Source organism: Galendromus occidentalis, unplaced genomic scaffold (assembly GCF_000255335.2).
Source record: "Galendromus occidentalis unplaced genomic scaffold, Mocc_1.1 scf7180000077458, whole genome shotgun sequence".
Taxonomy (NCBI): Eukaryota; Metazoa; Arthropoda; class Arachnida; order Mesostigmata; family Phytoseiidae; genus Galendromus; species Galendromus occidentalis.
Genome location: NW_003805446.1, coordinates 156890 through 171457, shown reverse-complemented (window position 1 = coordinate 171457; position 14568 = coordinate 156890). Strand labels below are relative to the sequence as shown.

Genomic DNA, 14568 nt, shown 5'->3' with positions numbered 1-14568 from the left:
GTTCGATGAGTTTCCTGACAAGTCTTCCGAATTCCTCGAAACGTCAGTGGCGAATGGGAATGATTTATTTTGCACCAAAATCTCACTCAGAAAGTTCGTCGCTTCACTCGGACCGTAGACAATTTGAAGATCCTAACAAAACCTAATGGAAAGTTTTCCTGCAGCACCAACACAGTTTTTCGGCTCCGTCAGACTGATGCCATCTCGACTGATTCACCAAAAATAGCTCCACCGCGCACTCTCTCGTTTTCTGTAGACCGCGATCTCACACTATCTCGCGACACCAGACAAACTTAATGATCTGCGATTCGCGCACTGCACCGAGTGGATGAGTGCTCTGCAGCACTCTGTCTAATACTGATACTAGTCAGATAGCGTCGGCTTCCGTCGAGCAGCGCTGACAGAAGTACTTCAGTAGTGTCGGTGGTCGGTCGACTTCTGCGGGGACTTCAGCCATTCCGGCGAAGAAACGGTCCCCAGCCCTTTCCATCCCGGCCGAAATTCCCTCGTTCTCTTTCTCCTCTTCTTACGTAACGCGCGCGACAGTGTAAAGACCTCACCGTCAGACACGAGGGGACCGCTGGCAACGAGCGAAAGTGCGTTGAGAGAAATCGGAGCAAGCGAGCCCCCGTCCAAGCGAGTGCGAGCACGACGACGTCGACTGGCTCTCCTCGTTGACGTCAATGATGGCATTGATTCGACTCTGGCGCTCAACTATTGTGGCAAAGACACACACACACCAATCGGACTGATTCAAAGCGTTCCTTTTGGCGCTCGTCGCCAACCTTGGGCTTGAGCCAGGACTGCTCGAAGTGGGACTGTCCCTCAACTCGCATGATAAGTTGGGTGACCGGCCAGGGCGGGGTGAGCTGTCCCTGCTGACGTAGATAGAATCGTTGCGGGATCCGTGAAGTCCGCGATCCGATCCATTCCTATCAACAGCGAATGGAGTGAGCTCTCATCAACTTATCGCGTCGCGTTGAGATAAGCGAGAGCCGCTGTGAGCGTGAGAAATCGAGCTCTCAACTTCTGAATCCGATTTCGAGATCTTGTTTCAGTGAAGACAGATATTTCTGCCTCGAGAGCTTCCGAACCTCAAGCACATCTCGGAACCCGCTTGAGGGAGCTCTGTTCCTATCCAGGGATGACGATGGAATTACGAGGACGAAATGTCACGGAATTATAAGGGGCATCCCGAATAGCTTCGGTTCTTCATGCAGGCTCCCGCGATTGTACCCCTAGGACCGGAAGATAAGCGGGACCCGGAATTCCGAGCAGGAGGTCGCTCGTTGACGAAAGAAACAACAAAAAACGGAGTCAATAATTGTACCTCCATATCGGCGTCACCGTCTGTGTCTATCGTGGTATATTCGATTGATGACCCGTGCTTTACAACGATACCGGCGGCATTCCAGTGATCGACTGCAAGGGGGCTGGTCTGACGATGCCGACAGCTTAACATCGCGAAGAATTCAATTCACTGCTTTCTGTAGGATGCTAATTAACTCGGCTCGAAAATGATTGATCAAGATTCTCTTGCCCCTCACGATCATCAGAATGGTCTCAATCGATTCCCAGAGCCTAATGGAATTCATGAGATCAGCTTCAGCATCGGAACCGGCTACCCCAACAGGCTTTGTTGAGCTCCATTGGATCCTGGTTCTGATGGTCCACATCGGTGAATTCCCGTACTCGCATTCTTCATGCCCAGAGCACCCGGGTTTATCCTCCGCGTTCATCGAGAGCTCCGTAGGGGGAATTTCGCGAAACGAGTCATATACTAAATTGGTCCAGAACTCTTCGCTGTGCGTCGAGCAAGCTCTCCCGGACAACAAAGGCGACAATGGCACCGGGGATTTCCCGGTCGAGGGAATGCGTGATACTCGCTACAAATTTCCCGCTCCCGTTTCCCGGTTTCGGCACTAAAGGAATTCTTCCGGCTCAGGGTCGGAGTGACTCGGACGCCTCAGACTCGCCGTCTCTATAAAGAGTTCCTGTTTTAACAGACTCTTATTCACACGACTCGAGTTTGCCAATTCCGAGAAGTGATTCGACTTCGAAGAGCAGTTCTGGGCTGATTTTCAGCTTCGATCGATGGCAGATAAGAATTTTTCAAGTCGATGGGTTCTACGGCCGATAGGCTTCACGTCTCGGGAATCGTCGGCGTTCGGATCCGTTGGCACCGAGGGAGGTTATTGTCCTCCCGAACGGCCTTGTATGAGTCGCGCATCAGATAAACCAAAAGAGAGCCCCTCACGATGAAAGGGCGATCCTTCTGTGTCTCGAACATACTGAGAGATGCAGAATCTTTTGAAGCTGAGTGATCAGAAGACCATGCTCTTTATAAACCTCCTGTGGGGAAGGAACCCTCCTCGAAGTTTCCGCATTGCTTTGGATCCCCTTTGAACAGCTCAAATCGTCGATGCCAATGAGCAGCCGCAGTCGTTCCCGACCGAGGCTTTTCCCGAGGCTTTTCCCGAGGCTCGATGAGATCACATACTTTAGTCATGCGTTGCTTCTCCAGATGCTCTGGTCTTCCCTGCTGACCGACGGAGGCGAAGTCGGGGAGCCGGACAGACCCTCTGGTCACGCGCAACGGGGAGAGCAACTCCAGTGAACGCGAATTCCTCTCGAGCGCGGGCCGGAAATTCCCCGAAGTCGGGTCAACGAACATCGGCGTCCATACGAGGCGCGAAGAAAGTGAATGTCGTTCTTTTACATCTGACGTACAATCGGAGCCGCTGCGATTTTCGGTGACGACAAAGACGACCACCGGAATTCCGCGCTACGCTCGTCCGCCATATCATCATCTTGAATCACAGAAGGGTGATGAATCAGTGACTCTGAGAGACCTACACAGAACGAAAAAGTCCACCTGTCAATTTCCGTCGCTTCTCGGCCATAGTTTGATACAATCGACTTCCATATCGTCATTGGATGAGTCATAGAAGCAATGAATATCTGAAAAATCTCTCATACCATTCCATGTACAGTATTATTTGTGATATGAAACCATTCGAGACTCTCTTCATCGGAATGTCCGTCTAGGTCGTAGAGATCATGAGGAATTGAATGAGGCATTTATCCTTTGATGATTTCGTAACTACAGATTCCTGATTCGGGCGAACCTTCTTGAGGCATCGTCCACCGCTCCGCTGATAGCTCTGCGAAACCTCTTCGGAGAGGAGGTTCTCTGACTAAGAGTGGCGCTTTGCAGGTAGAAGCGTCTCCGAAAGGAAATGTATCGGTCGGAATATGACTTGCTCAAACACGGAGCGTTTCGGCATCGCTGTCTCGCCCTCCAGAGATCTAGATTGTGTCAAATCATCTCATTCAATCAGCGATCCGCAATCATCATGATGCCGCGATGATCGAAACGCTTTCTCGAGCGAATTAGGATCAGCCAGAGACACTGAACGCGGAAAATCATCGATATGGACCTCATTATTCGTTGCTCATCTATAACTTCTGCTCATCAAGTGTTAACAGGATGCGAAATTTGGATCAATCAAGCCTCTCGTCTCATTTCCAGGATCCCTTTATGGGAGGAACAGCGAACTCCGTGCACTGCCCTTGCTGATCGAGCGAGTTTTGCTCAAGCTGGCAGTTTGCATTTAGGTTCGCCGAGTCAAGGCTCGTGGACGATATTCAAATGGAAAGTGTGCCAGGAGTCCCTACGTAAAGCGAACATTTCTGGGATCGAATCAATCCGACACCAGACGCGCTTTGCGCACAGAGGGTTTCTGATTTTCGAGTTTTTGGCACTCTGATCAAAACCAATGGAGCTTGACTCGGATCATGAGTTCAAAACACCTTGAACCTCGTGTGCGTACTCGCTCTGACGTCGCCGCAGCATTGAGCCTTCGGAGCGGTTTTCGAGGAAAATCACTCGATATTCTGTTTTTGGAACGATTCGCTTTCATTTTCCAACTGAGCGGGCGACGGATGGGTAGTCCGCTCCGGAGGGGCTGCTCGGGTGCATCGGATCGCCGGCTTGGCCGCTTTCCAAATTTTGGATACACTGTATAACGTGCGAGCAATTTACCTTCGTACAGACCGCCGACGTTCCCCGGCCTTCTCTCTCACCCCTTGGTCTGTCAATTACTTGGCTGACAGTTGCACGTTCGCATCGGGGATCTCCATCAAACTCCCTACATGAAGGCATGTCAGGTAGGGTATGGATCGTGCGCGGTACCTTTTGACGACTTCGGATGGATTCCCTGCAGATGCTCTCAGTCAGTGGAAGCGATGCTCTCGAGAAGTCTCGGGATCGTGATCTCAGAAGGAAAAGTCTCTTGGAGGCTACCTGCCTTGCCCAGAATCGGAATCACCTACCATGCCCTGGTCTTGGCTTGGATGGAGCATGAGGCCGGATTTTCCTCTTCAACATGAATGATTGACCCGAATCCTCTTTTGGAGGAGCCGCATGACTTCCCCGGAAATGCTTGGGCAAACTTCACACGGGAATCCCGCATATCAGCTTCATCAATAATATATCAATCACTCGCGAGCAGTGGCTGCATTTGTGATACTTAAGGCATCCAATGACTTTCCATCCACTATTGAATGCCGGTCATCTTCATCGCTTGTTTTTCAGCGCAGTGTTTTCATCGAGGAATGTTGGGCTTCATGAGTAACTATTGATTATTTTCCAATTAAGCCACATATTTTTCTAAAAGAATCGATAAAATGGCATTTTATTGGCTGTACGGAGCAGTATTGCACGCGATGGAGGTAGAAAAAAGACTTCAGCTCGAAATATATGAATTCTGTGAGCTAGACGAGGCTGCCCCCGACGGTTGGTTGATCCCGAGTCCTTCCCATTCACATTACTTCTTGTCATACTTGTAGAATCCTTCGCCGGTTTTCATTCCCAGTTTATTCTCAGCGATGAGCTTATTCAAGAGGGGCGAGGGATTGAACAATGGATTGTCCGGGAACTTCTTGTGCCATCCTGGAAGAAAATGAGCAATCGGAGACACCGCCTCTCGAGACACCGTCGAAATCCCGAAGCTCCAGAATAGCTCGAAGAAGTTCAGCGAACTAACCGTCGATAATGAACTTCGTCACGTCAAGTCCGACATAGTCAGCCAACTCGAAGGGACCCATCGGATGTCCAGCTCCCAACTTCATCCCGATATCGATGTCTCGAGCGGACGCATCTCCACGTTCCAACATCCGTACGGCTTCCATCATGGTGGGTACCAAGAGACGGTTGACAACGAATCCGGGAGTGTCCTATAGAGAAGATACGGAGAGTTATTCGCTAGTCAGAGCTGACCGCAGCGACGGGAGACTTGCGGTGACTTCATCCGAATCAACAGGTCAATTATTCAACACTATTATCTTGAGCGTAACGAACTTTGCAGGCGATCGTGGTTTTGCCGATGGCTTTCCCCCAATCGGTGATCTTCTGGTTGGTGTCGTCGGACGTCTCCGAGCAACGTATAACCTCCAAGAGCTTCATCACAGGCACGGGGTTGAAGAAATGGAGACCTCCGAATCTATCCTTACGATCCGTTGCCGAAGCGATTTCCGTGATGGACAGAGAGGAGGTGTTCGACGCGAAGATGACACTGGCCGGCGCGGCCTTGTCGAGCGAGGCGAAGAGTTTCTGTTTGATCTCAATGTTCTCCACGATGGCCTCCACAACGAGATCGGTATCTTTCACACTATCCTCAGCAGATACTGAGGTTTTGATCAGGCCCAGGGTCTTCTTCAAGAACTCTTCACCGGTCTTCGGATCGTCAGCGAATTTCTTTTTCACGACTCTTTGCAGGGATGTTTGAATCCCCTTTAGAGACTTGTCCAAGAGATCTTGTTTCTGGTCAACGATGGTAACTTGCTGGCCAGCCTGCGCGGCTACCTGGAATGAAAAGTTGGATCTTGAGCTCTGATCCGTTTGCACATATTCGGCTGTTCATACTCCAATGGTCAAATGAACATGCAACAATATTTCACCTGAGCGATTCCCGAACCCATGGCTCCTCCACCGATGACCGTCACTCTCTTGATCTGACCCATTGTCGCGGACAGCGAGAAGCTGCGGGCGGTGACCGTGCTCAAGCCAAGCATGGTCCTAACTGAAAAGGAGTAGGAGAGATAAAACAGAGGCCTCTGCATGCCGACCCGCGTTCGCGTGATCGACTCACCACGGCCGAAAGAAGGAGCGTAATATCGAATTATATCCTTGAGCGCGGTACCGCTGGTCAAAAATTGAGATCCGCGAAACCGTTCGGCTCAGAATGGACACCTGCGATGAAACTAGTGCAGCGCCTGCCTCCGGATGTCACTGACACGCGATCTCGATATTTCTGTTCGCTGACAGGCTATTCAGTGTCCGGTTGTAGCTGTCAGAACAGTAGAGGTGTTTAGAATGAGTCACCGAATAAAATCTACGCTCTTTGAGAGTCTGCATCGACTCCTTCGCATCGTTCGAGGGGAAATGCATGGATGGAGCTCCTCCGAAATCCAGAGCGAGACTTGCGTTCCAGCACTTCGGATCCGAGATTTTCATCGGAGGTTGGGCTATCTTCCGACCTTCCGGTGTATTTAGAAGATTCCACTTTCTCTCCAGTCCCTCCGAGAAGAATCACATATCAAGTCTCCGCAAACGGTCAGAATCAAACCCCGTCCGCTACGATGCGCGGAACAGTCCCGGCGCCAAGCGGGGCCATGGCTCCGTCGGGATCCTCAGGTCCCGGCCCCCGGAAGATGTCGATTCCCGATTTCCGGCACGAATGTCCACGAGCCCTCCTCCCGCACAAGTAGATAATCCTATGCTACTCGAATCTAACCCCGGGCTCCTTGAGGACGGCTAGGAAGGTCACGGGCATCCCTGTCGGTCTGCGAGCCATGACGGTTCGACGACGGAACTCCACTCCTGAGCCGCAGAGATCAATGATCACGCTTATCGATGTCATATCGATCCTCACCGCAGAATCACGATGAGGAGTGACCGTGCAATTTACACACTTATCGTATTGATTCAGAATCACTATAGGCGCTAATCATCATTTCTCGGGCGTTTCGAATTGAGGTAAGTGCTCTCCGTCTCCGTGAACGAATGCCACCTCCAGAGGACTCGGAGCGCTCATCACTTCTCAGAATTTTTCTTCGTGCCAGGCCCGTACAAGTGCGCACCTGTACTCGAGACCAGAGGCCAATCATGGTCAAGACCGATCCAGAAAGCTCATCAGCTGTCGGCAAATAACGGGGAGAAATTCCTAGAGTAATTCTCGACACGGATATATCAACAAGGACGGCCGGATCGGACGCTCGAGGTTCGTAATAAGGATTATACTCACGATTTCTAGTAACAGTGTTCCCAAGGAGCCGGCAAAACACACGGTGTGCTGATTGCTGATCATTCACTTGAAAGAGTTCCCCCTCTCACGATTTCTGTATGTCCTGCTGGCTAGAAACCTGTCCCTGCTGTCGGCCTCCTGTTCGGCTACCCGAAGCTAGTGTGATATGTCTTAAGATCATTCCAATAGATTCCTGGGCGTTCTCCGAGATGTTCGCGCAAGCTTCCTCGATTGGGTGGAAGAGTGGGTCGATCAGATTGAATCGTAAATCTGTCCCTTGGGGACGATTCAAAAAGAGCCGCGCTCCGAGCTTACTGCTACAGCACTGTCGTGCCATCGGGTTGCCGGTCTAATCGGCAATGGTTTGACCAACCCTTGTAGATGGCAAGAATAAGAGCTCTTCCCGATTTCCCATCAAGCCGCTCGTTGGCTCCAACGACCGAGCTTCCAAGGTCGTGGGTTTGGTCGTTTCAACTTGATGTCAGTCTAGAGACACATCTTACAGGTGAACCTGCCGTAGTCTCGGGAGGTTCCCTATCCTTTGATGGCGAGGAGGAGAGCCCCCTCGACTGTCATCGAGTTGCCCTTGACGAGTTCACGCAATGAAGAACGGACGAAACGGAGGCGGACGAGATGGGGGCACGAGAACCTATGATATGACTCGCATCATCATTACGTCTTCGCTTTACATGTGAATATCATCCTCGTCTGCACAGACGTCGAAGATCAACCTCTTCGAAGACCGAAATTTCATAATTTTTCATGATTCATAATTTTTAGCCTGCCAAGCTTATGTGCGTACGGTACGGAGGTACACCGGGAGGAATTCTCCCAAAGATGTCTTCGGGCGATTCTATCTGATCCCGTTTTTCCTCTTATGGCCGGAGTTTGGGGACGAATCTTCCAAACTGGTCCAGAAGCGCCAGCGGCGAATCCGCCGAGGGGGAGGGCGGTCAATGCATCGGGGGCGGTTCGGGCTCCGTGTGCTCCTTCAACATGGGAAGTATAGGCAGTCGGAACCCTCGAGAGGAGGGGTGATCGCCCTTGGATCCGCCTTTGAGCAGCGCATTCCACACATTGGAAGCCCGGAGCTCAAAGGTGCTTCGGAAGCTTCGGTCTTGTTAAGTCAACTTACACTCAGTCTCGAATTTTACGGACGACGTTTCGAAGAAGCATCGAGCCAGATTTCACCATTCCTGTGCAATTCAATTCGGCTCGAGTATAGAGACCGCCGTCACCCGCAGGTTCGTGAGAGGGAACCGGTGAGGATACACGAGTCCGTCATTACAATGAACGATGATCCGATGTTGATCTCACATCAAAACCTTTTATTTCGTCGAGCTCGCGAGTCCCTGTGTGGGGTCAGAGTTTCATCGAGCTTGATTTCAAATTCGAACGAACGCTGCTTATGGCCGACTCTGGGTCGCTTAGGCTCTCCCATTTTCGACTCAATCGATAAGGAGTCAAGTGAAGGTTAGATCACCGATAATATTGGTTGCGTATCGGCTCTCTTCGTCGCAATCAACATGGCAAACGATGCTCTCGTGTCGTGGGGTGTTGGTTAGATTCCTCTCTGCGACCAGAGCAGAGAGCAGATCTCGTTCCAATCGCTCTGCGATCCTCTCGATGCAGCAGTCATCCGAGAGAAGGAAAGACTATGAACGCGACCTCAGCCCTTGCGAGGGGGAGGATTCCTCTCGACTATCCCCATCCTTTGATGTTGTCGATGTAGCATTGCGCGAAGTCGAGCCCAAGAACACGATGGTGATGATGTTGGCTCAGTCAGATTCTCCGCTGCCGGTATCGCCATTTTTTCCTCCAAGGTCTCCGCTCGAGGAGAGGAGCTTGCAATAGTCGACGAGGAGTCTCTCTTCGAAGTTTCAGAACACAGAGCCCGTGATTGAGGTACGCGGCTACTAATCGGATCCCAAGTCGCTTCGCAGAACATCGACACGAAGATTGCTTCATTGAAGAGTAAACTGGACGTGCAGTACAACGTCGAGTCTCATCCATTATCCTGCACTAAGCAGCTCGGGTCGTTAGCAGTCGGAGCATCGAAAGGGAATCGAGGCGATTCGCTGGAATCTCAAGATTGGGACCGATAGAGATTTGCCGAAGCTCTCGCGATAGACTGGAGACGTGAGCGGCCGATCACTCTCTCATATTACTAAGCAAGTATCGCGTGGGAGCTCATTTTAGTCGATGAACTTCTGATCATTATCTTTGTGGACATTTCCAGAATCGATCGACTGTTCAGGAGTAGGAATGGATGGCCTTGCATAATCGTCGCGTCCATGTCATCCAGAAGTGACCCAACCTTTTCCCCGATGGGGGCCTATCGATGAGCCCTCTCGAATGGATCTTTTTGTGAGAGAGTCCATGTATCATACCTATGGAGACATTTACGTATGTAGGCTTTTGCAAACGCTTTTGTAGGTAGAAGAATGTCGGCATTATCCAGATAGCAAGCGCGATACCCAGGCCACAGCTCAGGAGCGTCCATCAGCTAGGACGCGGAGGACGTATATTCGCTCTTGAAGCGTTTGCTCTCTCAGTGAGACTTTCCCATCGCGGTATCCTGAAACTCGATTCCGAGAACTCTAGGGCTGCATTTTCCTGGAGCAAAGATCATCATCATCGTCGTCTGGCGGAGCGGTCTGCTAGCGCTGACGAACGAAATTCACATTCCGATGATTTATAGCGTCTTAGTACTTCACATTTATCGCCAACATCCCGAAACCAATACGGGAAATCATCATCCCATCTTCGAGCGGAATATAATCCGGAAATAACTTGCGTTTGGCAGTCGACGCTGATTCTCGTAGCGCTCCCGGGATTTGGCGGGTCCGAGCGCCGCAGACGTAAACAAGCAAGGGATCAAGGGGTGACTGTTGCTGCTACCAGTCCCGAGGAAGCGTTGTCTAATCGCTAGTCTCACTCCAAGTTCTGAATCGGATACTTTAATAAATTCCCAATCGGCTCAACGTGACGTCAAGTGAGTAAATGTTTTCGCCGCATCTTCCTGATATATTGCTTTTCTCGATGCTCTCTGTTCGAGATTATTGTCGGCTTTTCTTTGGCGCTTCGAGTAGGCCTAGGTGGCGGACAAGCGTCATTGATCATCGTGCTTCATTCATTCTCTTGAAAGTCTTAGGGATGGGTTCACATTCCGGACTATGTTTCAATTCCTTGAGCATCGTAGAAAAAATATGTTTGGAAGTCCGTTGTTTGCGTTTCGTTATTTGCCGGCGGTAGATTCTCGTTTTCGCGAGCACGGGTCGTCTGATTGAGTGAGTGTTTGGAGGCGGAGGAGGAGAGCGGCTGCAGACGCGATCGCTCCGCTCAGTCGCACTCGAATGCTCATAAAAGCGCCAGCTCTCTTGTAGATTTCATTGTTTGTGAGTTGTCTCGACCCGTTCGTGTTCTATTCTGTTCGGTTCCTCTCAGGACGAGAGAACTACAAATCGTCGGTCAGCAGCATTTCTTCAACAGTCCTCCTTGTGTCACAGGTTAAAAATGTCTGCCCGAGTTTTCGTTGGACACCTTCCACGTAAAGTGGACCGCAGAGATATCGAAGATTATTTCGACCGCATCGGTAGGATCCGCGACGTAGTTCACAAAGGGAACTACGCATTCGTAGAGTTCGCAGATGAACGTGACGCCCGAGATGCCATTTCTGAACTAAACGGTAAGTCTTCGCAGGAAGGAATGCCTCCCACCGCTCTCGTAGATCTCCTATTCGCGAGCTTGAGCTCGACGTTGCTGAGACTTCCGCTTGGAATGCGGAATATCGTGAATAGAAGAGCTACGAGGTGGCGAGCTTAGGGGAATAGAGACGCGGACGAATAGGACAAAGTTGATGAAGATGTTCGTGTATTCTCCGGTCCATGGAACGAATATTTCTTTCTGCTAAGGAAACATTTTCTCTCGCTATTCAGGTACATCTTGGAAAGGCGAACGCATCATCGTGGAGCTCGCCAACCGGCGCCGCCGGAGCAGGAGTCAATCTGGCGATAGACGGGGCAGAAACCCACGCAGGAAGCCCGGTCGTATCACAAGGTGGGTATCGGAGTCCAAATATTCGCAGAGGCTCAGGTGCCCCCGGATTCGTCCGCATTCTTGGGCGCATCAATCGTCGCCGAAGTATTGAGCATGAGGACGCTAGCGAAGTCCTGACTCTCTACATGATCATTTTTAGGGGACCTCCTCGTCGCACCGACTACCAAATATCAATCAAGAATCTGAGCACTCGGGTATCCTGGCAGGTACGTGTCGTAAATTTTAGGATGACCAGCTGTTTTCTCCGCGTAACCTGACAATGTTCTATAGGGAATTAAGCCCGAAATTCGACGATAGCGAAACTATGACACCTGTTTCGGCCATCTCCCGGTGAATGTACACGATCGATCGCTGGCTCTCTCGGTCCCTCGCTCAAGTGTCCGTCCGATCTGCGTGCTTTGCTGGACAGCAGCAATCGAGCGATCAGCGATACTCGGAGCCGAATTCCGTCATCAGTCTTCGTCCGCCTACCGTTGAACCGTTGGTCGATTTGCCCTCGGGAGCTCACCGGCCGTGTCTGAGTTGCGAGCGCCGTCGAGCAGCATCCGTGAATCCGGTCCGCTTCGGGAAATAGCACCGGAGCTAGCGTCGACGTGGCTTCGGGACCGGGACGTCTACCAGTCAGTCTTCTTCAATAACCTCTTCGGAGTTGAAAATTAGATTAACACGATTAGATGCTTGGTTGGCGAGTGCCGCATGGTACGAACGTTGATGATATTCATGATGATGATATTCATAGTGGTTCGTCGGTCAAGGATTGTTGAGCCGTATTTTAATTTTCATCTCCTGTTGGCCGTCAGATGATGTGATATTTCTGACAAACTGTCTTTTTTCATTCTAACTCTCCAGCCGCGTTCGATAGACGTTGGCCTAGTCGAGTCTGAGGCAGAGATCTGGCGATGATTTACGATCGATCGAACGGGGAACCGTGTTGGTCATCTCGCAGTCGTCACATCTGCAAGATACGCTCAGCCGCCGAGAAACCTGGCCGTGTTCTGAAGCCGGCTCCGGGCGAGGGTGCACTGGATGCGTGCAATCAACGGAATGGTCGACGAAGCCGCGTCTTGCCGGCAGACTGTCTCGCGGATCGGTTGCTCGCACATTGATCGGTGAATCAATCCGTCTGTAGGAGCTTCGGGCTGTCGGTCGGACTATTGCTCAACCCCAAACAACTGCTGGTTGTGGACTCGAACTTGTTCGGCTCCTCCGTTCGTATCTCCGCACGCTCGTCTTCGGTCCGTTCCTTGGTTGGGCGGCTTTCCCTCGTTCTGGTTCTGGAGACAACTTCGACTGACGGATTCGAAATGGACTCGAGGTGGACACTCGCTAGATAGTCGCTGTCGCTCGGGATGACGATGAGGTGTTAGGCATCGAGAAGAGAAACTGACGAACTCGCAGGATGCGAATGAATAGACAACCGAGGCAGCGAACCTCAAAGATCGGGAACTGGTGGTGTCCGGACCGGTGGCTAGATGCGAGACAGGGTCGCAGTGAACGCATAGAGCTCACGGGCACTCTGCCTTCCAACCTCAAAGGTATTCACACGCATACGACAACTGCAAAATCAACTTCTGTCGTTTGTTGGTTGCGCGTTAACCTGTGAAAGATCTTGCGAAATTCCCACGACATACATATAACGAAAAACACGATTCAATCGTCACGAAACACTCCCCATGAGTCACTCTACTCGGATAACTCTCCCTTTCTCGTAATATTTCGAACTGTCCCGAAGTTCCAATTCAATCACACCGTTGATAGGAGAAAACAAAGGAGAAAAGAAACAAATGAAGAGCACAAGTGTACTATGTCGTCGATGTCACCTCCTATATCTCTCAAAAGGACGACTTCGGCAGATGTCGGATAGGGAACAGACTTGAAAGTTTCGCTAATATTTCGTATTCGTCAATTCCCATATCACTAATTCATATATCCTCTGCAGGATCTCAAGGATATATTTGGTGAAGTCGCCAAGGTTGTGTACGCCGATGCCCACAACAAAAGAAGAAATTATGGGTAAGCGAGATTCGATGTTCTCCCCGGTGCTCGACTCGGTGGACACCTTCCAATCGAACCCCAGTCTAATCCATTTCGATTCTTCCCTTCTCAGCATCGTGGAATTCGACACCAAGGAAGAAATGAATCGTTGCTACGAGAAATTCAACGGAAAGTCCTTTAACGGACGTAAGATCGAGATGGAGCTTAACGTCAAGACTCGGCACTCTTCTAGGTCACGGTCTCGCTCCCGCAGATCAAGGTCACGATCCTCTCGCAGTCGATCCAGGTCCCGCTCCCGGAGCTCTCGTCGCCGCTCCCGTAGTGGATCCGAGCGATCTCGCAGCCGGAGCCGATCGAGAGACCGTAGATCTCGCTCACGCGAAGACAATCGCGAGAAGTCGAAGAGTGTCGAAAAGAAAAGAGAAAACCGCTCTGAGAGTCCCCGAAAGGACAAAGACAGATCGGCAAGTCCTGACGGCATTAAGCGCTCCCATTCTCGATCGAAGTCCGCTTCTCGTTCAAGGTCGCGATCTCGTTCCGCCGGCCAAAAACGATCGCGATCGCCCTCTGCCGAAGAAGATCGTAGATCCCGTTCGCGGTCAAGGAGCCGATCACCAAAACGAGCGCGATCCGACAGTCACTCCCCGGCTCCTAATGGGAAAGACAGGAGCCGATCTCGAAGCTCATCGGTCGGAGCATCTCCGGGTCGGCGAGATGCGAACGACGTGAGTGCCTCCCGAGACTCGATCGAAGTCTGATTTCTCCTCCGAGTCTCAATCTTCCTCAAGGAAACCTCGAACGGACCAGCGAACTCCACTGACCTTCGCGCTTCTTATTGCAGGATGGGGATAATTCTGCCTAGGAGGAAAACTATGGCAAGTTTGAGACGGAAGAAGCGAACACCAGCGAGAAACGACATCGCAACCGAGTCGACCCCAACGGCATTATATGCGCTTTTCTTTTCTTTCCTTTCCCATCCATTTCTATTCCAGCTAAACAGCTATCAGTATCACCCCAACCATGTCGTTATACAATGCGAACCAATAAAACAAAGATTCGGCATCTTTCCTTCTGAACATCGAAGGTTCCCTCACTACCTCGCTCGAACGTCATCCTAGAAGACGTTATCCGTTTCCTTCTGAACATCGAAGGTTCCCTCACTACCTCTCTCGAACGAATAAATATCCTAAAAGCATCTCTAAATCGA

The 14568-nt window shown here is 50.9% G+C and overlaps 2 protein-coding genes across 3 annotated transcripts; one reads left to right on the top strand and one right to left on the bottom strand.

The window, feature by feature from the left end:
• Positions 1-4667: 4667 nt before the first annotated feature.
• LOC100904952 (hydroxyacyl-coenzyme A dehydrogenase, mitochondrial) lies at positions 4668-7383 on the bottom strand. The gene is made up of 5 exons (XM_003744009.2): positions 7308-7383; positions 5962-6083; positions 5363-5866; positions 5049-5238; positions 4668-4954 (listed from the first exon to the last, which is right to left on the bottom strand). Exons 2-5 carry the CDS (start codon positions 6073-6075, stop codon positions 4830-4832), a joined length of 933 nt encoding a protein of 310 aa, XP_003744057.1. The 5' UTR covers positions 6076-6083; positions 7308-7383; the 3' UTR covers positions 4668-4829.
• Positions 7384-10188: 2805 nt separating this feature from the next.
• LOC100905097 (serine/arginine-rich splicing factor 5) lies at positions 10189-14434 on the top strand. Of its 2 annotated transcripts, XM_003744010.2 has the most exons (7): positions 10189-10302; positions 10817-10995; positions 11246-11366; positions 11506-11572; positions 13306-13379; positions 13474-14086; positions 14203-14434. In XM_003744010.2, exons 2-7 carry the CDS (start codon positions 10824-10826, stop codon positions 14221-14223), a joined length of 1068 nt encoding a protein of 355 aa, XP_003744058.1. In that variant the 5' UTR covers positions 10189-10302; positions 10817-10823; the 3' UTR covers positions 14224-14434. The 2 variants fall into 2 exon arrangements, with proteins under 2 accessions (XP_003744058.1, XP_018495324.1); XM_018639808.1 differs by lacking the exon at positions 10189-10302 and having other exon boundaries at positions 10699-10995; positions 13474-14412.
• The last annotated feature ends 134 nt before the right edge of the window (positions 14435-14568 follow it).